Below are 21,582 nucleotides of genomic sequence, written 5' to 3' on the forward strand. Positions count from 1 at the left end.
AGATAAAAACAATTGAAAAAGAAAGCACTAAATGAAAAATGCAGAAAGGTTAAAAAAAAAACCACACAAAATATCAATTGTGCACCAAAAAATGTTGGTTAACCATATTTTTCATTTATAGATGCTGAAGTGAACCTCCAAAACGTTAGCATATTTCATTGACAGCCCAAGAGTGCAACATACTCAGGTTAGCATTCACAGAAATCAAACCGTATACTAAAAATTCGCTAAACACAATCATATTCACTCATAAACTCAGATGACAAGCAAAGCTCAAAACAACAAATTATCATCGCACTAACAGAAACGTAACATAAGCAGCAGAGAAAATCCAACTGATGAGTTACAACCGAAAAGGAGCGAATTATAAACACAAAAAGCTCAAATAACACAATGTAACATAAAGAAGCAATTATGCATACATAGTCTTTTATTATTATTATTATCATTATTATGAAGATGATTATTTCTTAATAAAATAATAAAGCAAAGAGAACGAGATAATTTGCAATGAAACGCACAAGCACACAAGCACATAATCACACACACAAAAAGACAGAAATATGGCATAGCTACTTTCAGTGCAAGGCACAAACACACAGTCAGACAACTGAACTGCTCAGATAGTTCAGTTTAACAGTTAATAATGTCAGTGAAATCAGAAGAGAACACATCGACAGGAAAGATTATGCTGATTGCATAGGCATCAATAGCACACACCACACACCACACACCACACACATACTTCACATTCTCACATTGACAATGTTCATTTATTTATTTATTAATTTATTCATTCATTAATTAATTCATTTATCATAATTTCACATATATTTCTATGCAATGATAGAAATAGACAAGAGAAATTGATATCGAGAAATCGAAACAGAGAAGAGATAAAGAGACAAAGAGAATGATACAAAAACGTTGATGTATCCAGCAACAACTGAGGAGCTTACTGTGGAGTGATTGGAGAGACCGAGTGGGAGAGCTCAGAGGTGGGAGAGACGCTGAAGTGGGCAGAGCGGTCGTCGGTGGACGTCTGCTGCGATGGCGTGGGCGAGGCAGACGAGTACGACGACAGCACAGTCTCCGACGAGAGCGGCCGCGACGCAAACGAGGGAGACGGCGAGGGAGACGACAGATCGTCACTCGAATGACTCGAGTGCGAAGAGACAAAGGAGCCGGGAGTCGCTGAACTCGGAGGTGGCTGAGGTTGAGGCTGAGGTTGAATCTGCGTCTGAATCTGAGTCTGCGGCATAGACTGAGACTGAGACTGAGACTGAGATTGTGATTGAGGTTGCTGTTGTTGCTGTTGTTGAGCAGCAGAACTGGCAATCAGAAAGGAAGGAGACTGAGACGAGGGCTGCTGCACAAAGGAAGCAGCATTCCTGTTGGCTGCCTGGGCAGATGAGGTGAGAGTAGAGGGAACAACAGCGTATGGATACTTGACATACTGCACAGGAGCATCAGACGCAGCAGACAGAAGCGAAAGAGGCACTGTCTTGCCAAACATCTGTTGTTGTTGCTGTTGCTGTTGTTGCTGTGGCTGTGGCTGTGGCTGTTGCTGTGACTGGTGATGCATCGCAGAGTTCTGCGACACAAACATCGATTGATTCGAATGCTCATCACTTCGCCACGATCTTCCTCTTCCTTTGCCTCCTCCTCCTCCTCCTCCTCCATTTCCACTCCCGTTTCCTGCTGATGCATTTCCACTGTTGCCGTTATTACCTCCACCACCTCCTCTCCTCCATCCTCTTCCTCTCCCTTCGCCCACCCCATCTCCTCCTCTCTCAAATTCTCTGTTCCTCTCTCTTCCCCTCCCAAACTCCCTATCCCTATCCTTGTCTCTGTCTCTATCCCTTTCCCTCTCCTTCTCCCTCTCTCTCTCCTTCTCATGCTCTCCTGCCTTCTCTCTGCTCCCCATCCCCATCTCCTCCGCCGTGTGTGGTGGCGTCGGTGGGTCTGGCCTCTGCATCGGCTGTCTCAGCAGCGCAGCCTCCATGTTCTGTATGCGCATTGCAATGTGCTTCGGAAGCACTCTTCTTCCCTCAGACGTCACCTCAGACACAGCCAGGCGCATCTCGGAATGCAGCGCCCGCTTCGTCTCTGCATCAGCATAGTCGAAGATGCGCTGTGCCACGTAGTTGCCAAAGAGGTCAAAGACAAGAAAGAGAAGAGCATTGGTGGTGTGCGGGGTGAAGTGTGTGCTGCTGCCGCCGTCAGATGCTGTTGTGAATGGAGGAGGATACGACCGAATCTCTGAGATGATCTTGCTGCGCTGGCTGGGCGGGGAGAAGATGATGCACTTCTCAATCGCGTTGGAGGAGAACTTGTGTGTCGACAAAAGGAAGAAGTGGCCCCTCAGCGCATTGATGATGATCGTTCTGATCTCGTCTGAGCAGAACACCATCACGTGCTGCACCACATAGTTCCCGTACTGGCTCTTGATCACCTCAATGATGTTAGGAATGAGCGAGTCCACAATCTGCTTCTGCTGCGCGTCTGTTCCATGCTCCAGCAGCCGCTGCAAAATGCGGCAGCCATATGTGTGCATGGCAATGTCAGCAGGATTGTTCTCCAGCACAAACGCAATGACTGGCTGCAGATGCTCTGGGGTGATGGCAGAGGAGGCGATGCACCGCTGGATCACGTGGTTTGCATTCTGATCTTGAATGCACTCGATCGTGTGGGGAAACAGCTCCACCGCCAGCACACGCGACAGATTGCTGAACCCTCTCTCCACAGGCGACACGTGGCCTTTCCTCATTCCCATCGCCTGGGCACCCGGTGTGAGTGCAGGCTGTGCTCCCTTTGCCCCTCCTGCACAAACACCGTCAAGCCCATCAAACGCTCTCTGCACCACACGACAGGCAAAAGGGTGCTTCGACAGCGCCAACATCTCCCCTATCATCGCCCTCGCTATGCCGTCCATCTGCTCCAGTGTGCCCACTTCGAAGAACTTCTGCACGACGTAGTTGGCAAAGGGGTCCATGATGAGGGAGCGGATGAGGTGGTTGGAGATGCTCATCTCTTCAAACACCATCTGCCGGTCTGCCTCTGACGCCGTGTCCATCAGCGTCTGCACCACCCGCGAGCCCAGCTGGTCTGTCATGAAGTGCACCACATGCCCTTGCACAGAGGAGAGGCGTGTGAGCAAGCGGGGATTGCGACGGAACTCCTGGACAAGCGGATCGCGCATGGCTTCTTCCTGGAACGGGGTGGAGAGAGGGTGGGTGGAGAGGAGCTTCGAGGAAGTGGCGGTGCTTGTGGTGGAAGTGAATGCGGAGGAGGAGGAGGAAGTGGAGGAAGAAGAGGAAGAAGAGGAAGAAGAGGAAGAAGAGGAAGAGGAGGAAGAGGAGGAAGAAGAAGAAGAGGAATAAGAGGAAGAAGAGGTGGATGGATGTGCAGGTGATGATAAAGAAGACAAGGAAGAAGAAGAAGAGGAGGATGATGATGACGAAGACGAAGAAGAAGATGTGAGTGATGGTGAAGAAAAGGAATGCTCCGACGACGAGCCATTTGATTTGTCTGAAGATTCGATAGATGCCCCATTAAATGGCCGTTGTGACATTGAGCTTCCAGCATAATTCATTTCTGCTGAATGCAATGAATTAGTTGCCATGTTCTGTGATGAAGCTTGGAGCGAAGGCTGAGATGCCATAGAAGCAGTTTGAGATGCAGAAGACTGGATAAGAGATGAAGAATTGTATGATTGGTGATTCTGTAGCGGCTGAGCAATACCATACACTTGCTGAGCCAGCGGAGGTGATGTTTGAACACTGTTATCTGGTGAAAACATTGTTGCTGGACCATATCCATAAGGAATCATTGGATTTCTCCCAGATGGAACTTGCTGAAGTGCCATCATACCTGGCTGTCCAGTATATTGATAACCAGATGATACAGGCGCATAGTACGGTGATCCTCCCATTCCTCCCACTGGATACAAAACCATTTGTGGAGCGGATGGGCTTTGTTGAGGTTGCAACGACGCAGTTGGTGCTTGAGGTTGCGGAGATCCAGTTGGAGAAGCTTGAACAAGTTGAGGAAGTGCGCTTCCCTGTGGATAAACAACGTATATAGTAGGAGAAGATGTGGACGCTGCTGTTGGTGGAGAACCGGTTTGCTGCATAGAAGTGACGATATAGGCACCAGGCAGATTTGGACTTTGTCCAACTTGATTTATTGAGGGGCTTGTTGTTGGAGGAGATGCTCCTTGCGCAGTATATGCCATATCGCCACTGGATGATTCACAAGAAGAAAGATTTGAAGTAGAAGGAGAAGGATTTGTTCCAGAAGAAGATTGATTTTGAGAATTTGATTTATGGCCAAGAGGAAGAAATGAAGCTTGAGAAAAAGTAGAAGGTGCCGCCAGCTGAGGTGCAATATATCCTTGACCAATAGAAGGAGATTGAAATGGAGAGGCTGCAGGAGGTTGCCCAACAGCCATATTCTGAAGATAAGGAGAAGTTGGCGAAATCAAGGGAAACTGCACTGTTGGGCTCCATGAAAATGCTCCGCCTGCGGGAACTTGCTGCATTTGTCCAGACATACCAATGAAAGGAGAATAATTTGGCATAACTCTTTTTAATATAAAAAATTTTTCGAGTATGTGTAATTTTTTAAAAATAAATTTGAAAGTAAAAATTTATACTCTCCAAGCGCTGGTGAGCTCAATGTTAAAGGAAGTGAAAGTACAGGTGGAGATTGACCAGATTGCAATCCAATTTGGGTCGGTTGGGACATGAGTATATTTCACAAATTGGAATTATGTGAGAAATAATTAAAAGAATGGTTAAAGTTTCGTACGCTTTGGTTTTGAGAAAAAGAACGACTATTTATTAATAAAATATTATATGAATATGGAGTTTCATGGATGTTAATTATTATCTTCATATTTATACATTATTTTATTTTGTGAATGCTATTTGCTTTCACTCTGAGCTATCATGTTTTTTAATTAATATATCTTAAAGTTAAATGATATGTTTATTTTAATGCTAATTTGTATTTTAAGTGAGTGTATTTTTAAAATTGGAAAAGCTCAAAACAACCACTTAAGTTTTTATTTTTTAAAAAATATTCGCTTTTTGAAAATTTTTTCGTTAAAGTTGCTTTTTTATAAATATCCTTTTTATTGCTAAATAGCAACATTGAAAGCAAGTTATTGTTTTTGGATTCGAGATCGCTAATAGAGAAATTGTGGATATTCTTTTGTAAAGAGTGATTCCACTTTTTCAAAGTTGAAAGGGAATATAAATAAATTACCTAACTTTTCTGTTTTTGAATTTCTTTTTGTAATATCTATTTATTCCTGATATTTTTCTCTTTAAAAAGCACTTTTTATGCAAATTCTTAGATACATAAGAATTGATTTCTTCAATTTGTTAAATGTTTAATGAGCATGACGCAAGTGGTAAATGCAAAGGAAGTTTTTTTTCCTTGATAAAAATAATAGTACTCATACCATAAAATAGGAAAAAGCACCAAAGTGGACTAATGGACTATTAAAGGCTCAAATAAAGAATATGTCAGTAATTGAGAAATTAATTGATATATCTTCCTAAACAAATAAAATCAATATTTTAGACAATCAAAATAATAAAGTATTTGAGAGAAAAAGAATTATTGTGTACAACCATAATGCATTAGTCACTTCTGAAATATTCTCATTCATTCAATAGCTCATGAGCAGATGGTTTTCTTTTATATTTGTAGTTATTTTAAGTTTTTGCTTATTTATGAATCTGAATTTTTTGAAGGCGAATAAAATCGCGTCATTATGGCCTTGAGCTAAAGCAAATATCTCTTCCTCTTGTCGAAGCAACAAATCGACATCCATTAATACCTCTCTCTAATGAAAGGACATTAATTATAAATGATGATGATCCGCTTTCAATGACAAGCTCACTTTCAGAGATAGACTTTGAAACAGATCCATTGACATCTTTGACAATTGCAGAAGATGATCCACTTGCCGCAACTCCAAAGGGGGGAGAATCTCTGTTTATTCAGCAGTTAAAGTCGACCCGACCTGTTGTATGAATTGCATTTGCGCTTCTATTTCTAAAGTTTTTTATCATAATAATACTATTAGGAGTACTTTTCTTCAGAAACCATTAACAAATATACTTCAACGGGCATGCCAATACATTGATTCATTTATTGTAAGTTTTTAATGCGAGCTTTTGCACGAATTATTGTGATGTTTATAATATAATGATGTAGATATTCCACAAATTCAATTTTCAATAACATTAGAAAAGCCAAACGACATTAAAGTCGACGATATAGAAGAACAGTTTAAGGTTACTTACGAAGATATAGCCAAACTTTTGGATCAAAGACTTGTTGAATTAAAGGAGGCATGGGATCGCAATCAGAGGATAAAAGTTCTGAAGATTGCGATTCAAGTGTGCACTCTTCTCACTGACGGACTTCACCCAACAATATTTCCGCGTCTTTTTGCATCGGCATCTGCGTTGTTGGATTGCTTTGGAGAAAATATTTTCCAGAGGCTTATGGTGATGTCTTTTGATTCCAAGACAAAAAGTGTGCTTACAAATTAATTCAGTCTTTCATTGCAAGTTATTCTTCGTTTTCTCTTTGCATATGCAACAATGCTAATTTTCAATGAAAGCAACACAAAGTCTTGGCAATGTGAGCACAGAAGCGAAGGAGTATCTTCAGTCTTGGCTGTATCAAATTACAGGAATCAGAGATGTGGTTACACGAACGTATGATTATTTAGTTAATACAAATAAAATATTCGAATATTAAAAAATATTTATTTATTTTATTTTTATGTTTGCTTTTTAATATTCTTCTGCTCCTGCAATTTCCTTTGTGAATCGTATTACCCATTCTTCCACCAACACATTCATCTCTTCTCATTCCCTCCCTTCAGCTTGCTCGAATCCTCCGTTCTCAAATCTCTCTGTTTCCTTCTCTCCAACCCTTTTCTGCCAGCACTCCAGCGGCTGCTCCGCCAGTGCAACGGTATCACCAACCCGATGATGGCAGCGTTTGTGCGGAGTTACGTGCTGAAGAAGGGGATGGAGCTGGATGTGAGCGACAGAAGGCTCTTCAGAGACAACTTCGGCTGGTTCTTTGTGAAGCTGAAGACAGCACTGAGCTATTCGGTTTGAGAGTGGTTGATGTGGATGCTTTTGCGTTTGAAATGTGGAGAAGGAGGAGGAGAAGGAGGAGAAGGAGTTCAATTGAAGAGAAATGAAATGAATTTATTTGGAGTAAATATTGTTAAAAAAAAGAATTGACTACAATCAACTGACAATATTTTCTTTTTTTTGAATCAATAATTATCATTTCATCTTCATTTGTCTATTTTTTTTACAATTTATAAATCTTCAGTTGTATCTTTCGATGAAAGCAGAGAATGTTGATTATCCACAATATGTGAGGATATACACGCCATGCATTCAGATACACATCGCTTCAATCATCCACGCTGCCCCTAATGTTTGCTGAATAAGAGCAATGTTTATTTTATTTTTCATATTGAAAATTTTTTTTGCTATGTTGACGTGATGTGAATGGTAATTATTACAAACATTATAAGCACTTTTTTATTGATTCGCTTTCTTTCATTCAATTTTTCATATTATTCACAATCTTATTCCTTTCTTCATGTTTTGCATTCTTTTTCCATCTTTTCTCTCCAAAAATACAACTCAGGATGACATAGTTCAACTACTATTGGATGTCTATCAATCAACCAGACGCCCCATCATTCTTCATCACATGTTCGAAATGGCTCCTTCTGCACAGATTGTTGCCCATGCTGAACAGATTGCGGAGCTTCTTTCTTCTGAAGAGAGAGTGCTGGCTGCTTTAGAGGGAGTTTGCCTTTTTTTTTAACCTATTTTATTTTGATTTCAAAATAATGTTGTTTCTTTCTTTCTTTCTTTCTTTGATATTTGCGTATTGATCGATAACTTCTGATCAAAATTTTTATTTTCCTTATCGCAATCATTCTTTTTGCATTGCCTCATCTCACCCCTTCCCCTTCTACCCTTCTTCAGCGTGAAGCCGTGATGCTCCAGCCAGAGAAAGAGCAAACACTCGATGTTCCCTCTGAGCTTATCTTTGAGTGCCCTCCATCTGCTTATGACCCCCGGCGCCTTGTGGAAGACTTCTGCTTCCACCTCACCCGTTCTCCAGCAGACTCCACTCAGCGTTCGTTTGTGTTTAGAGAGCTGCTGTCACTTTTGACACGCATGTCAAATTGCGAAGATTATTTGAAGGCTGTGTCGCCATTGCTGGACTATACTCTCAAATACTGCACGGTGTGGTTGATATGAAGGAAAAGTGAAAGCTTGGAAAGAGATTTTTTAAATATTAACTAGAAAAATTTAAAGTTAATTTGTGATTGTTCTTTGAATATGTAATCTTTTCTATTGAAATGTTTTTTATTTGAGTGATCTGCCATTATTTATTGTATGCATTAATTTAATATTCTATATCTCTCAATGCATTTCCTTTTTTAATGTTTCAAACATCAGAAAGTTGAGCTTTTCCTTCTCTTTGACGACATCCACAGCCATTTCACTGCCTCTCCCTCGTTCATCCAACAGACAAAGACACTCATTTACTCTTCTTCTTCTTCCTCTTCCTCTTCTTCTGTTTCTAATCGTGTGTTTGATCCTTCTTCTGTTCCTGCCCTCAGAGCTGGCATTGCGCACACCACTCCACTCAGCCGCTCTCATTCTGCTTTTCCTTCTTCTTCTTCCTCTTCTTCCTCCTCCTCCTCCTCTTCTTTCTCTCATTCACATCCACAATCTTCCTTCAACCCATCCCCCATGAACGAATTCCCTCTTTTCCTGACTCCTCCTTCTTTGTCCTCTGCCCGCCCAGGTTTAATCCTCAACCCTCTCCTCTCTCCAATTGCCACTCTCACACAAGAACAGCAACTCACACCTTCAGCTGTTTCCTCTCTGAGCCAAAACACGTCTGCTTCTGAGGCGTCTGTCTCAGAAATTTCTCCTCTTTTCTCTTCCTCTTCCACTCTCTCCTCTTCTGCCCTTTCGCCTGTGCCTCCTCCACCTCGGACAGCCTCCTTCACAGCTGCCCAGCCATTTGAAGAGCTGCCTTTTGGATCTCACAACACACTCAACAGCTCCAATGGATTGTCTTCTTTACATTCATCAACCTCATCATCATCGTCTTCTTTGTCTTCATCTTCTTTGGATGGCTCTACCAATCCAAATTTGCGTGTTAATCCTTCCAAGTCATCATCATCATCTTCTTCTTCTTCATCCTCATTGTTTTCTTCTTCTTCTTCTTCTCTTCTCTTCTCCAACATGTCATCCTCTTCTCCCACTCCAACTGCTCCAAAAGTGCCTCTTCCTCCGCCTTCTCGTCCGGATTCACTGACTTCACATTTCCCTTCCACTTCTCATTCTTCTTTCACTCCACTCTCTCGCATTCATTCAGACATCACTTCGTTTCATTCATCATCATCATCATCTTCTTCTTCTTCTTCTTCTCCTCCTTCTATTTTGACTTCTGCATTTGCACTGAGCATGCCTCTTACACAGATCTCAAATGCTATTTCTTCCATTCCCTCAACTCCCACATCATCTTCCCCATCAAGACAATCATCATCATCATCATCTTCTTCTTCTTCCTCATCTCACAAACGCCAAAGCTCTTCTTCTTCTTCTTCTTCTTCTCTTTCTGACTCTGACCTATCATCCATCCCCTCCTTCTCCTCTCCTTCCTTCCTCTCCTCCTTCTACCCTCCACCCCCACCTCCTCCTCTCCCTTCCGCTCGCTTCCTGCCAGCCACACCAGAAAGTTCTCTTCTTTCCTCTCTTCTCCTCTCTGCTGCCTCTTCTCCCGAAAGAGCGGGCGCCGTCTGCGCGTTCTCCTCCTTCCAAAAGCTCTCTTCGTTTCTGACTGAAGATGAACAGCACGCCATCGGCGCAGCTCTCATCCAGTCTGTCTCCTCCTCTGCCTCTCCTCCTGTTGTCGATGCATTCGCTGCCTTGTTCCTCTTCCACAGCGCTCAAGACGCCTTCACAATGGATGCCTCATTCAACAAGGGAGATAACAACAAGTGTAGAGCAGACGCTGTTTTGTCGTCGATCGCAGCAAAAGTCAACTTTGGCACGAATTTCGAGCAGCAGATCTCGTTTTATGTGGAAATGAGGAAGTCATTCCAGTTTTATGAGGGGCTTCTGCCTCAGCTTGTCCTGCTGTCGAATTCATTGGCGATGAAAGTTTGCGGCTTATTCTTCTATACTCCAATTAAACATTGGAACATATCTTTTTTTTATATTGTATTTATTTATTAATCATTTTCATTTCAATACTAATTCTCTATTTCATTTTCTCTCTCTCTCTCTCTCTCTCTCTTTCTCATTTCTTTATTTCTTTATTTCTTTATTTCTTTATTTATTTATTCAGATCATCTCCCACACGCGCAAGCGCCGGAGCAGCCGAGCAGTGAATGCCGTGAAAGGGTGTGTGGCATTCAGTGTGGTGACTGTGCCAGCCATCAACAGCGTCTTCCTGCGGCTGCATCTCCTCCTCCACACAGCAGAAGTTTCTCTCTGTGCGGGTCTCTATGGGCAGATAGACTCCATCTTGAGAGCCATCCTCTCGTTGCTCGCTGTCTTTGCTGCTCCTGTCGATGCACTGAATGCAGCAGCAGCGAATACTTCGTCTTTGATTTCTTCTTCTTCTTCTTCTATGAATTCTTCATCGTTTCCATCATCAGCTTCCTCTTCTTCCTCCTCTTCTTCATTGTCTGCTCTATCTCCTCAAATAATATCTTATCTTTTGTCTGCCCCGCCAGCTGAAGTCGAAGCAAAACTTGTTGAATTCTTGTCTTCTCTCATGTCTTTCCTCCTTGTTGTTCCAAGTATGCCTTTAAATATTCTTTATTTGTGTATATTTTGATATATTCATTCTTTTTTATATTTTGATTTTTGTGCTTCTCCTTCAATTCCATTTGTTATCTCCTTTCTTTTAATTTCTCATTTCAATTTTCTCTCCAGCTGTTCTTCTTCCCTCCTCTTCGTTTGCCATCATCCGCAACATCCGCCGTATCATCACAGAAAGACGCTGGCGCGGAGAAAGCATGGCAAAAGGACTCATTTTGTGTCACATGGCCTCTCTTCTGGCTGCGATGACTCAGAAATCTTATATCTATCACGTGAGGAAAAGTATGGATGGCAGATGCGAAGAGAATTATTGTGCTTTTTCTTTCTTTCTTTCTTTCTTTCTTTATATTTGCAGATGACGAACTTGATTCTTTTGTTTGTTATATATAAATTGTTATCTTTTTTATTTTTTATTTTCTCATATTTTCCCTTTTTTTCTTGTCCAATTGCAAATATTTTCTTTGTCTTTGCATCGTGCGGATTCTTCATTTCACATACAGTTGATAGCAACGATGTTCTGAAGGCAGCAGACGCTACGTTCAAAGAAGAGCTTATTTGCATGTTTGATGAATGCATCGATTCAATTTGGTTTGAGATTCGAAGATTGAAAGATCTTCCATCAGAAGAGGTGTGATTTCAGTCAAATTTCTTCTTTCTTTACAATTAATTAATTATTTATATTTTAAATAATTTATTTTTTAATAATTATTTTTATTTTTATTTTATTTATTTCGTTATTATTTATCATCTTGTCTCACAGGCATGCCGAAGCACAATCGTCCTTGCAATCACATTTGTGGATTTTGGCATTTCTCTCTGCTCGCTGAATCTTACTCTTGCACAAGACATCACCTCTCTTGTGAAAATCTTCAAAATTAAGCTGTCTTCGCTCGAAAGCCGCAAACGGAACACTGTTCGAATAAAGTGTGCATTCGACATTTATTTTCTATTTTATTAATTAAATTTTTCCACATCCTTCAACAGTGATGATCCAATTGAACCTCTCAGCAAGAGTGTGCTGAAGAAAATTGAGCGAATTGCCATCGCCGATCCAACTATACTTGGGCAAAAAATGCTCAAAAGCATCAGAAAAGAACGTTCAATTGTTTCTCACTGAGAACATCTGATATTCTCACTCTATAAATTTTAGCGATCATAACCATTTCATTGTTTTATATATTTTTGACAAAAAAAGTTTTTGATTTTTTAGAAATTATTAAGCAATGTCAATTGACATTGAAGAAGATAGAGAACTTATTGCTAAAAGAATCGAAGAAGTCAAACGAGAGATGCCTCATATGAACCCTTCAATCGAGGCAATGAAAGTTTTTAATGTTAACATTGTTATTGAAAAGAATATGAGCAAATGCAGTCTTGTCGGTATCTATTTTATTATAAAAGAACTCAATTGCTATTTCCTTTATTTTCGTTTCTGTAATTTTTCAGTTCCAATGGATGGAATAACGAATGTTCATGGAACAGCGTTTGGAGGCTCCATTTATTGTGGATGCTTGCTATGTGGGTGGTCCTTAGTAAGTTGCATGCTTCCTAGTCATTCTGTTGTTGTTCAAACAGCAAGCATATCATATAAGAAGGCTGTGACTGGGCCATATATGATTTGTGCAGCTGAACTTGGGGAAGCTGAAGAAAAAGTTTTGGAAGATGTTCAATCACTGCGCAAAAAGCATGAAAAAGGAAAAATCCAAATTACTATTAAAGCATTTTCTTCTGAGAGCATCGAACAAACCGAATTACAAAATGAACAAGTCATTTTTCAAGGACTATTCCACTGTGCTCCTCATTGAACATTTTTCAATTAGTTTTCATTTACAAATTTCTTTTTTTATCCATTTATTTACAATTTTTATTTAAAATAAATAAGCTTAAAAATTATTCTACTTATCGATTCGCTTTTTTTTTAAAAATAAAAAATAAAAAGCATATTCAATGATTTTAAATTTTATATTGGATCAAATTGAATGAATAACGATATTGATTCTGATATGGTTTGATTAAACTTTTATTGTGGGAAGCCAAAATAGGAAATATGAAACACAAACAGTATCGTTTTTTTGAAGAAAATTTTTCTTTTCAGAAATTTTGAACAACGAAGCTTTTGAAATAATTGAAGAAATGAGCGAACTTCTTTCCGTATACGATGAAAGCGTTGAATTTGGCGAACTTTGGGAATCGAAAGTGAGCGAAAGTGTATCCGTAAGATTTGTTGCAGACTTTGCTCGCATGGAAAGCTACAATAGTGAAAGCGAAGCACTGGGAAAAGAAATATTGAAAAAGGTTGACGCAGAACTCATTGGTGGAGCGGTGAAGTTTGTTGTAAAGATATTGAAAGAGATGGAGATTTATGAGGAAGAGGAGGAAGGGATTGAGATATGTCATGAGGATTGGGGCGTATTTGGAGAATTTGCATGCCCAATTGTAAAGGAGAGTTCAGAAACAATCGAATGGGAAAAGGAAGTTGAAGAAGTGATTATGTGGATGTTGGAAGTGCTTGTGCAATGGCTTGGACTGCGAATTGTGGAGCTGGGTCATGGCTTAGCGTTGTTTGTACGCGTATGCTGCAGTGAAGGATTTGGGTGCATAGGGCAGAATGGAAGGCGGAATAGTAGCTGGTGCAATTTGATTTGTCTGATTGTTGGGTGCTGTGCTGTGTTGGGAATGAAACATAGCTGCGATCGTGGAGTTCGACGAGGATGGACTCTTCCAGTGTTAGGTATTAACAGCGAAGTGATGGAGCAAATGGAACTCAGCGTACTTGACTGTCTCGAATGGAGAATTGAAGTGGAGGAAGAAGTGTTATTGGCTCATTTGAAAGCCATTAGCACCCCAATGCATGGTGGCTATTTATACATCTTTCAAGGTTTTTCAGTCGAAAGACAATCAGATGAAATAGAAAAATATACAAAGAATGAGGACTGCATGCTCTATGTGGAAAGAGTTAAAGAAGAAAAACGGATAAAAGTGCTTGAAATGGATGCTTGAGTTTAATGGGAGCGAATGTAGTGGAATTGATTTGATATTTGGAAATGAGTAGGATATGGTTGACAACTTGTTTTCTTTTGGTTCAAAGTTTAATCTTCATGACATTCTTCACATTGATCATTTAGTTGTTCGTGTTTTTAAGAGAGCTTGGAAGAGCAGGAAGCAAGGATAAACCGAATGAGTTTTGTGATATTTTCAATGGCCATTTGGCCATGGAATAATTTTATATTTATTCATTTTATTCCTGTTTGATTTGTTGTAATGAAAAAAAATTTTTTTCGATTTTTTTTTTAAAATTTTGAGTTAAATGTTGTATTATTGGTCAAATAACCACTAATGCTGTGTTTTGGCCATTTTTTCGGTTTGTTTTCTTTTATTTCACTCTTTTTAATATTTTTTGAGTTGATTTTAGAGCATATTATTTTTTTGTTATTCTTAAAGTTTTGAGTTAGTTTTTTATGAAAAAAATTTTTCTTCCTTTTTTTAATAGAAAATTTTTGTTTTTCGAATTTTTTTTTCATTTGGTTGGATTTTTGTTAACATTTGTGTTTATGATATTTGCTTTGCGTGTGTGTGCCAGTGCGATATATTTGTGTGCACCGGATGGTGCATCAATGTAATTTTCGAGTGTTTGCTTGTGATGCTTCATTTTCTATTGTTTAATTATTGAGTGCTACTTTCCTCTGAGAGTTCTTATTCTCATCCACGCTTTTTAAGCTTTAATCTTATTCTTTTGATATCATCACATCAGAACAGTTGCATGCATCCGGTGTACATAGAAATTTGCAATATTTTTTTTGTTTTCTAACCTTGCAGTTTCATAGATTTCTTAAATAAAAAAGAAAATTAAACAAAAAGAAAAAAAAAAAAAAGAATTATCACAGACTGTTAACAAACGAGAATATTGGTTTTTTTTCCTTTGTGAATTTCCATTAATTATTAATCCTTTCTGCTTACATTATTATTTTTTTATAATTAAATTTATTTATTTATTTATTTATTTATTTATTTATATATTTATATATTTATTTATATATTTATTTATATATTTATATATTTATTTATATATATATTTATTTATTTATTTTTTTTTTTTATTTTTTATTTTTTATTTTTTATTTTATTTTTTTTTTTTTGCTTAATTCTATTGATTGAAAGAGAATCAGAAATGAATAGCAAATAAAAATTTTGATTTTTTGAGTATCTTCGAATTAAAAAGTGAATAGTTTTTTCTAACATTCAATAAGAAAAGACCAATTGTAATTTTTTCACAAAACAAAAGTGTTATTCAATTAAAAACCCACTTACAATTACTTGTTGTTATGTCAATTCAAGATGAATGCTTCTGGTTGGAGGTAAATAAGGAAGCAAAGGGCCCGAAGGTGGGGTAAACGGAGGATGATTGGAAGGAGAATCATCTGCACTTCCGACAACTTTGACATGAAAAGAATGGCCTTCCATAGTTGAAGAAAGAAATTCAACAGGAAAGGCGAAAGGATTCTGCCTGCAAGCTGAACCTTTTCTATTTTGAGAAGATATTTCAGAGTTTGGCTTTCGAAAAATCAGAGAAGAATTAATTTGATTGTGAACAAGAGGCTTCAAAGCAGATGAAATGTTCACGCCGCTTGATGCTTTTGGCTCTTCCTTTCTTTGAGCTGATAAATTTGTTTGGCTTTGTGAAACGTTGTTTGCAACAGACGAAGATTGCAGAAAAGAATGACCATCATCGAATTCCACTTCTTTTTTATCACTTAAATTTGTTGATATCTTTTCGTCAGAATAATTTGTTGATTTATTGAACGAACTGACATCAATTTTGTCTTCCAGATAAGAATTTTGTTGAAACATATCCGATGAATCATTTTTGTTTGAAATTGAGCTTGTTGAATCTGTTTTCTTTCTTTGAGAAGAATTAAAATTTGCGCTTTGAAGATCATCAAAAATTGAAACGCATTCAAAATCATTTGATTGAAAGCCAGTTGGAATATCTGTACCGTTTGAAGGCAAATGTTTTTTCAATTGAGCATTGGCAGACTCATTCGAAGAATCTGTCGTCATTGTTAAAGATGATCCACAAAATGTGCAGTTTCCAGCATCCATTTGCCATTCAGTGCTTTCAAATGATGAACAGAGTTCCGAACTATTTTGGTGATTGCTTTCAAAAGAGCATTCGTCGAAAGTCGATGAAGGATAGCTCATTTGGAGATTACTCAATGGATCGAAAGATGAAAATTCGAGCATCGATTTCGAAGAATTATTGGAAGCATAATAAGCAGAATTCACACACGGAAATGTTCCAAAAGAAGATGTTGATGATGCTGGCACGGTTGACGATGATGAACAATCAAACAAACACGGAGTTTCCAATTGAACCATTTCTGCAAATGAGTCGAAATGAGGTTCATCAGCAAATATTTCTTCTTTTATCATTCTATCTCTCTCTTGAATGATACTCTTTTGTCTTTGTGTGCGTTTCTTCTCCTTTTCAGCGATAATCCTCTCGAAAATTTCTGTGTCCCTGTTGTACATCTCGAGCTCAGACATCTGTTTTTCCTGTTGTTCCTTCTTTTCTTTCTTTTCCTTTTTCTCAATCATTCTCTTCAGATAAAGTATTTTTTGTGCATTAGTTCCTTTTTCTTCCTCATCTTTAAGACAAATCTTCAACTCTTCTAAAGTGACTTTCCTTCTATTCAATTTTTCACCAAATCCTTTTAATTTGCATTTTTCCAACTCCCACAGCTTTGTCTTTGCTTCTTTCCACATTTTCATCTCATCTTCGTCATCTAAATGCTCTTTTTCAATCCACACACCATAGCGCCTCCAAAGCCATTTGGCTTCTGCAATCTGCTTTCGTATCTGCTTCCTTCTCCTCTTTTTCAGTTTCTCTTCATTCTTCCTAAAGTATTCATCCAAGTCAGTCTCTTCATTATCTTTCTTTCTTTCAACGCAGAAAATGCAGTCTGATTTGCTCGCTTCCTTCATTGAAAGCCATTCAGCACCGAGCTTTCGGAGTGCACAGTGATAAGCATCATCTTCAGAGTTCCATTTGTACATCATGTCACACTGAATCGAAAAATGCACTCCGCTCTTTTTCTCTCCCTGTTCAAGATATTCAACGTCTGGCGCAAGAGATGCATTCTTGTCGAAGCTGCATCCCCATTTGCTAAAATTATTCGCAAAAAGAGGGTCTAACAATGTTGAAGATGAATGAGATGAATCATCACTGTCCGAGGCATGCCAAACAGATGAATCCTCCATGAAGTCATGAGTGTTTTGATTGAGATGTTGTGGTGATGAAACGCAATCAGAAAAGGACTTTATGGATTTATGAAAAGGAGAAGCAAGAAAAGCAGGTGAATCTCTCGCATTCAGATGTTCATGATCAATTGAAAGAAAATTTGACCACACATCGAATTGCTGATCGCACTTTGACCTAAATATTGCCTTTCTTACACTTTTCTTTGAAGAAGTGTTGATCACATGTTTATCAAAATGCGTTGTGGAATGCTTTCTTTGAATATTCGTTTCAAATTGATTCTTTAGCGTTTCTGCAAAGTTAGATACCATGACAGATGGAATAAAATCTGTTATAGAAAAATCTTGTCTACAATTATTTCTCTGATTTTCAAAATCTTCATCGTTTTCCATTTCAATTCGAAGCATATTGTGATCGACTTTTTGATTATTTATTTCTTCTTTGTTTGCATTTTCAAAGCAAAAATTTTTTGAGTCGAAATTTGGTACAATATTAATGAAGTCATTCAATTCGATTTCTCTATTATCGTCAACTCTTAAATAACTCTGATTTTTTGAAACTTGGAGATTCTGAGTGTCATTTTTTATTTGTTGGTGAGGGGCCCCTTCATCATCTTTTGAGAAAAATGGTGAAGAAGGCACAGTAAAATAATCGCTTGATTTCACAGATTTCGCATCATTGCTGGAAGAAAAATCAAAACTTGTAAACTGTTTGTTAGAATCTTTTGAAGTAACTGAATTCATTCTAAACATCTTTGAGCTCGAAAAATTAAAAAACTGCTGATAATCCGAGCTTTCAGTTAAATTGCCTGAGAAAAATAAAACCCTTGATAAAATAATATTAAAGAACCAACTCTTGAAAGCAATCTCTTCCATTTCTCTCATCATGTTTTATTATTTCGTTAAAATGTTGATGGCAGTGAGTCTAAAAAATAGGATATTAGAAAAAAATCAAAAAAACTTGGCAATATTTTTTACAAAATTTCGAAAAAAATTTTTGATTGGCAAACAATCAAAGAGAATTTCAACAAATCAATGATTGAAAAATATAATGATGGGTTCATATCCATATTTAAAAAATATCAAATCATTTTTTGTATTCAATAATAAATAAAAAAGCAAATAGATTCTCAAAATAAACATATATATATATATATATATATATATATATATATATATATATATATATATATATATATATATATATATATATACATACATACACAAAAAAAAAAAAAAAAAAAAAAAAAAAAAAAAAAGAGAACTGTCCATTTCATATTTCCGAATTAAAGAAATTATTTCATAATTCATTATAAATGTTATCCTCAAAGCAAATGCACTATTTCTTTCTCGTTTCTTGTCTCTCATGAATCGTTGAAACGGAGATCACTCTTTAAAAAATGTGGAAAATGAAAAAGAGAAAGAAAACAGAGAAGCGAAAAGGAAGAATGAGAAATCAACCAGAAACTCTTTGGAAAACAGATTTCATGAAAACGAGGAATTTGATGAACAAAGGACTGCCAAAGAGAACATGAAAAGAAAGCAAAGAGAGATTCATCTGGAATTGGAAAAGGAAGAATTGCGAGGTGAGGAAAAGGCAACAGAACGGATCATCTCGTCAAAAGACAAATTTCACGATGAAGAAAGCGTGAATGAAACATCAACCGAGGAAAAGATACATCACAGCTCACATGTTGCCAGCAGCCAAGCATCGCCTTCTGAAAGCTCAACAGGAAGGAATTTGCGTTCTCCAGCAAAAACAAGTTCTGCGGAGCAACACACTGCGAATCACTTGAGTCATGCTGAAAGGGAGAAAGGGCACACAAAGCACATGAGCCATTCTCGTATGTTGCATTCTCAACGCATCCACAACTCACACAGTCTTGTCAACCACTCACATCCGTTGCAAACGCCCGGCTCTTCAGAGCGATGCGATTCAACTGATGATTTTGAGGATGAGGATTCTGATTATTCTGCCCCTTCTGCCTCTTCTGTTTCCTCAGCATCTCCATCTTCATCGATCTCTCCAAAACATTATAACAAACTGTCATTCCGCTTTGGCAAAAAAGAGAATAAGAGCAGAGAAAAAGAAGAGAGAAACAACAGAACACGTGGTGAGTCAGAACACGATGAATATTTGGGATTCTCTGAATTCTCTGAATTTCGGGTGTTATCTCCACCATCTCATCCATTTTCACATTTCCCTTCTTCAGAAGTGTTGCATCAGTCTGAGCCGCATTCTCTTCCGCTTCCCACTTCTCATCCACTGTCTACCAGCCAATTTGAGCATCAGGTTGAATCGTCTCAGCACTTCATGCAATCGACATCTGCACCGCTGACATCACCAGATCGAATGAGGCAGACACTTGCAACGTATCCTTCGTCTGATGCATCTGCATCCAATCACACATCTTCTGCCTTTTCACCAACATCCACAGCATCCTATTCAACTTCTTCATCAACTTCAACCTCTTCTGAAATTGTGATGCTTCGAAGTGATTTGAACGAGATGAAGACGAAAATAGAAATGCTTGCACAGCAAGCCACAGACGCTGACAAAAGAGAGCACGAATGGAAATGGAAAGAAGAAACGTGGAAGAGGCAAAAGACAGAGGCTCATGAGAGAGAAGAGATGTGGAAGGACAAAGTGGAGAGAATGAAGAGAAAAGAAGAAGAAAAAGCTCGAATCGAAGAAAGGGAAAGGCAAGAAAGCGAGACGAAAAGAAGAGATGCTGCACGAGAGAGTGAAAGAGAACGAAGTGAATTGAAAGCGAGACTGAAAGAGAAAGAGGATTCACTGCTGAGAACACAGGAAGCGCTTGCAGCTTGCAAAAGAGAAATTGAAGAAATAAAAAACAGAAACGAGATTGAGAAGGAAGAGATAGAAAAGGAGTGGCGTGAAATGTGGAGGGAAAGAGAGCGGGAAATTGAAAGTGAAGAGAAAAGGAAGACAAAGGCAGAGGAGAAAAAATGGAATGAAGCGATTGATAGAATGAACGAAGAAAACAAGCAGGAAAGGCAGAAAAGAAGAGAGGCAGAAGAAGAGTGTGGGCGGATGAAAGAAGCGATGGAATTTGACAAGCGAGAAAAAGAAAGGCAGCTGGGAGAGATTGCGAATGAAATGAGAGCCGGATGGAAAAGAAAGATGGAGCGAGACAAGGCAAATGTGGAGGCAGAGCTGAGCGAGATGAAGGAGAAGTGGAGGAATGAAAAGCAGAGTTTGACAAAAGTGAATGAAGAGCTGGAGAAGAAATTGGAAGGGGTGAAAAGCGAAAACGAAGAGATGAAATCAGAAAGGAAACAAATGAATGGAGAAAAAGCAGAACTGGATGAAGCAAAGAATGAGCTGGAAAGATCGCTGAAAGCTCAGGGAAACGAGATGGAAGAATTGAAGCAGCGCATACGAGATGCAAATGATGAAAAAGAACAGCTGAAGCAATCTGTGGATTATTTGAACAAGAAATTGAGGGAAGAACAGAATTTGAGAGAAGAGGAGAAAAAATCGTGGATGGAAAGAGAAAGAGCAAAAGCTAGAGAATATGAGAGAGAAAAGGAGTATGAACGACAGAGAGAAAGAGAAAGAGAAAGAGAGAGGGAATGGGAAAGAGACAGAGAACACCAGAAAAGACTTGAATCGATAAGCAATCTTCGATCATCATATCCATCAGCATCGTTTTCTTCATCGAACACACCCACTTCCCTTTTTTCTCCATATCACTCTGATGTTTCTGTGCTTCCATCATTTCCCACAAGTTATTCGAAATCGCTGCAATCTCCTCCAGAATCTCCACACACAAAACTTCTTTCTTCGCCTTCCTCGTCTCCAAAAACTGTGTCACAACATCCTCTGCAATACCCATCTCCTTCAGACTCGACAAATTCGTCTCCGTTTCGAGCAACAACTCAGGCACACTCATTTTCATCAATGCAATCCACATCATCAACGGAAACATCCTCCTCTTCCTCTCCAGCAAGTTCAAGACAACCAGAAGCATCCGCTCTCAATGAGCTGCAAAAAGCACTCAGTGCAAAACAGATGGAGTTTTCATCGTTGCAGTCTGCATTGGCGCGAATTGGGCGAAAAGGGCAGCGCCAAGCAGAAGTGAAGAGAGAAAGAGAGAAGACAGAAAACGAAATGAACCAAGTTGAACGAGAAATAAACGAACTGAAATGCAGACTGCGGATGATGGTGGCAAAAAAATAGATCATTTCTAAATACACATCTGAATATTCACGTTTTTGTGTTTTTGCTTTTGATATGCAAATTTCAAAACAAAACAAAAAAAAAAAAAAATAAGCATATACCAACAGAAAAAAAGAAACGAAAACAACAAGAATTTGAGTTACACATTAAATTCAAATATTACAAGAATATTAAAATGAAGAAGGGGCTGTTGTGTGAACAATTCAGAAAAGC

At 38.6% G+C, this 21,582-nt stretch overlaps 6 protein-coding genes across 6 annotated transcripts; 4 read left to right on the forward strand and 2 right to left on the reverse strand.

Annotated features, from left to right (window-relative positions):
• Nucleotides 1-955: 955 nt before the first annotated feature.
• Nucleotides 956-4,749, reverse strand: MONOS_7531 (putative RNA binding repeat protein, Pumilio-family; the record flags this gene model as incomplete). The annotated part of the gene is made up of 2 exons (XM_067877865.1): nucleotides 956-4,586; nucleotides 4,658-4,749. The coding sequence occupies 2 exons, from the start codon at nucleotides 4,747-4,749 to the stop codon at nucleotides 956-958; spliced, it is 3,723 nt and encodes a 1,240-aa protein (XP_067731488.1).
• A 941-nt stretch (nucleotides 4,750-5,690) lies between these two features.
• On the forward strand, nucleotides 5,691-12,027 carry MONOS_7532 (uncharacterized protein; the record flags this gene model as incomplete). The annotated part of the gene is made up of 15 exons (XM_067877866.1): nucleotides 5,691-5,701; nucleotides 5,766-6,042; nucleotides 6,101-6,143; nucleotides 6,232-6,555; nucleotides 6,644-6,740; nucleotides 6,911-7,145; nucleotides 7,375-7,482; nucleotides 7,699-7,863; nucleotides 8,046-8,309; nucleotides 8,526-10,244; nucleotides 10,432-10,888; nucleotides 11,025-11,192; nucleotides 11,411-11,538; nucleotides 11,671-11,834; nucleotides 11,895-12,027. The coding sequence occupies 15 exons, from the start codon at nucleotides 5,691-5,693 to the stop codon at nucleotides 12,025-12,027; spliced, it is 4,293 nt and encodes a 1,430-aa protein (XP_067731489.1).
• A 49-nt stretch (nucleotides 12,028-12,076) lies between these two features.
• Nucleotides 12,077-12,812, forward strand: MONOS_7533 (putative thioesterase). The gene is made up of 2 exons (XM_067877867.1): nucleotides 12,077-12,290; nucleotides 12,357-12,812. The coding sequence occupies exons 1-2, from the start codon at nucleotides 12,134-12,136 to the stop codon at nucleotides 12,713-12,715; spliced, it is 516 nt and encodes a 171-aa protein (XP_067731490.1). The 5' UTR covers nucleotides 12,077-12,133; the 3' UTR covers nucleotides 12,716-12,812.
• Nucleotides 12,813-12,969: 157 nt separating this feature from the next.
• On the forward strand, nucleotides 12,970-14,692 carry MONOS_7534 (uncharacterized protein). The gene has a single exon (XM_067877868.1). The coding sequence runs from the start codon at nucleotides 13,044-13,046 to the stop codon at nucleotides 13,908-13,910; it is 867 nt and encodes a 288-aa protein (XP_067731491.1). The 5' UTR covers nucleotides 12,970-13,043; the 3' UTR covers nucleotides 13,911-14,692.
• Nucleotides 14,693-15,007: 315 nt separating this feature from the next.
• On the reverse strand, nucleotides 15,008-18,125 carry MONOS_7535 (uncharacterized protein). Its single transcript, XM_067877869.1, has one exon. The coding sequence runs from the start codon at nucleotides 18,051-18,053 to the stop codon at nucleotides 15,231-15,233; it is 2,823 nt and encodes a 940-aa protein (XP_067731492.1). The 5' UTR covers nucleotides 18,054-18,125; the 3' UTR covers nucleotides 15,008-15,230.
• A 571-nt stretch (nucleotides 18,126-18,696) lies between these two features.
• Nucleotides 18,697-21,487, forward strand: MONOS_7536 (uncharacterized protein; the record flags this gene model as incomplete). Its single annotated transcript, XM_067877870.1, has 1 exon — nucleotides 18,697-21,487. One exon carries the CDS (start codon nucleotides 18,697-18,699, stop codon nucleotides 21,367-21,369), a length of 2,673 nt encoding a protein of 890 aa, XP_067731493.1. The 3' UTR covers nucleotides 21,370-21,487.
• Between the last annotated feature and the right edge of the window lie 95 nt (nucleotides 21,488-21,582).

This window comes from Monocercomonoides exilis (assembly GCF_001643675.1).
Source record: "Monocercomonoides exilis strain PA203 chromosome Unknown scaffold11-1913109, whole genome shotgun sequence".
NCBI classification, from domain to species: Eukaryota; Preaxostyla; order Oxymonadida; family Polymastigidae; genus Monocercomonoides; species Monocercomonoides exilis.

What these genes read in the sequence shown, in the direction of transcription:
- MONOS_7534 (XM_067877868.1), top strand. Translation starts at nt 13,044, where the DNA reads ATGAGCGAACTTCTTTCCGTATACGATGAAAGCGTTGAATTTGGCGAA.
- MONOS_7535 (XM_067877869.1), bottom strand. Translation starts at nt 18,053, where the DNA reads ATGATGAGAGAAATGGAAGAGATTGCTTTCAAGAGTTGGTTCTTTAAT.
- MONOS_7533 (XM_067877867.1), top strand. Translation starts at nt 12,134, where the DNA reads ATGTCAATTGACATTGAAGAAGATAGAGAACTTATTGCTAAAAGAATC. An exon ending in GAGCAAATGCAGTCTTGTCG is followed by an intron (nt 12,291 to 12,356) that starts GTATCTATTTTA and finishes GTAATTTTTCAG; the next exon opens with TTCCAATGGATGGAATAACG.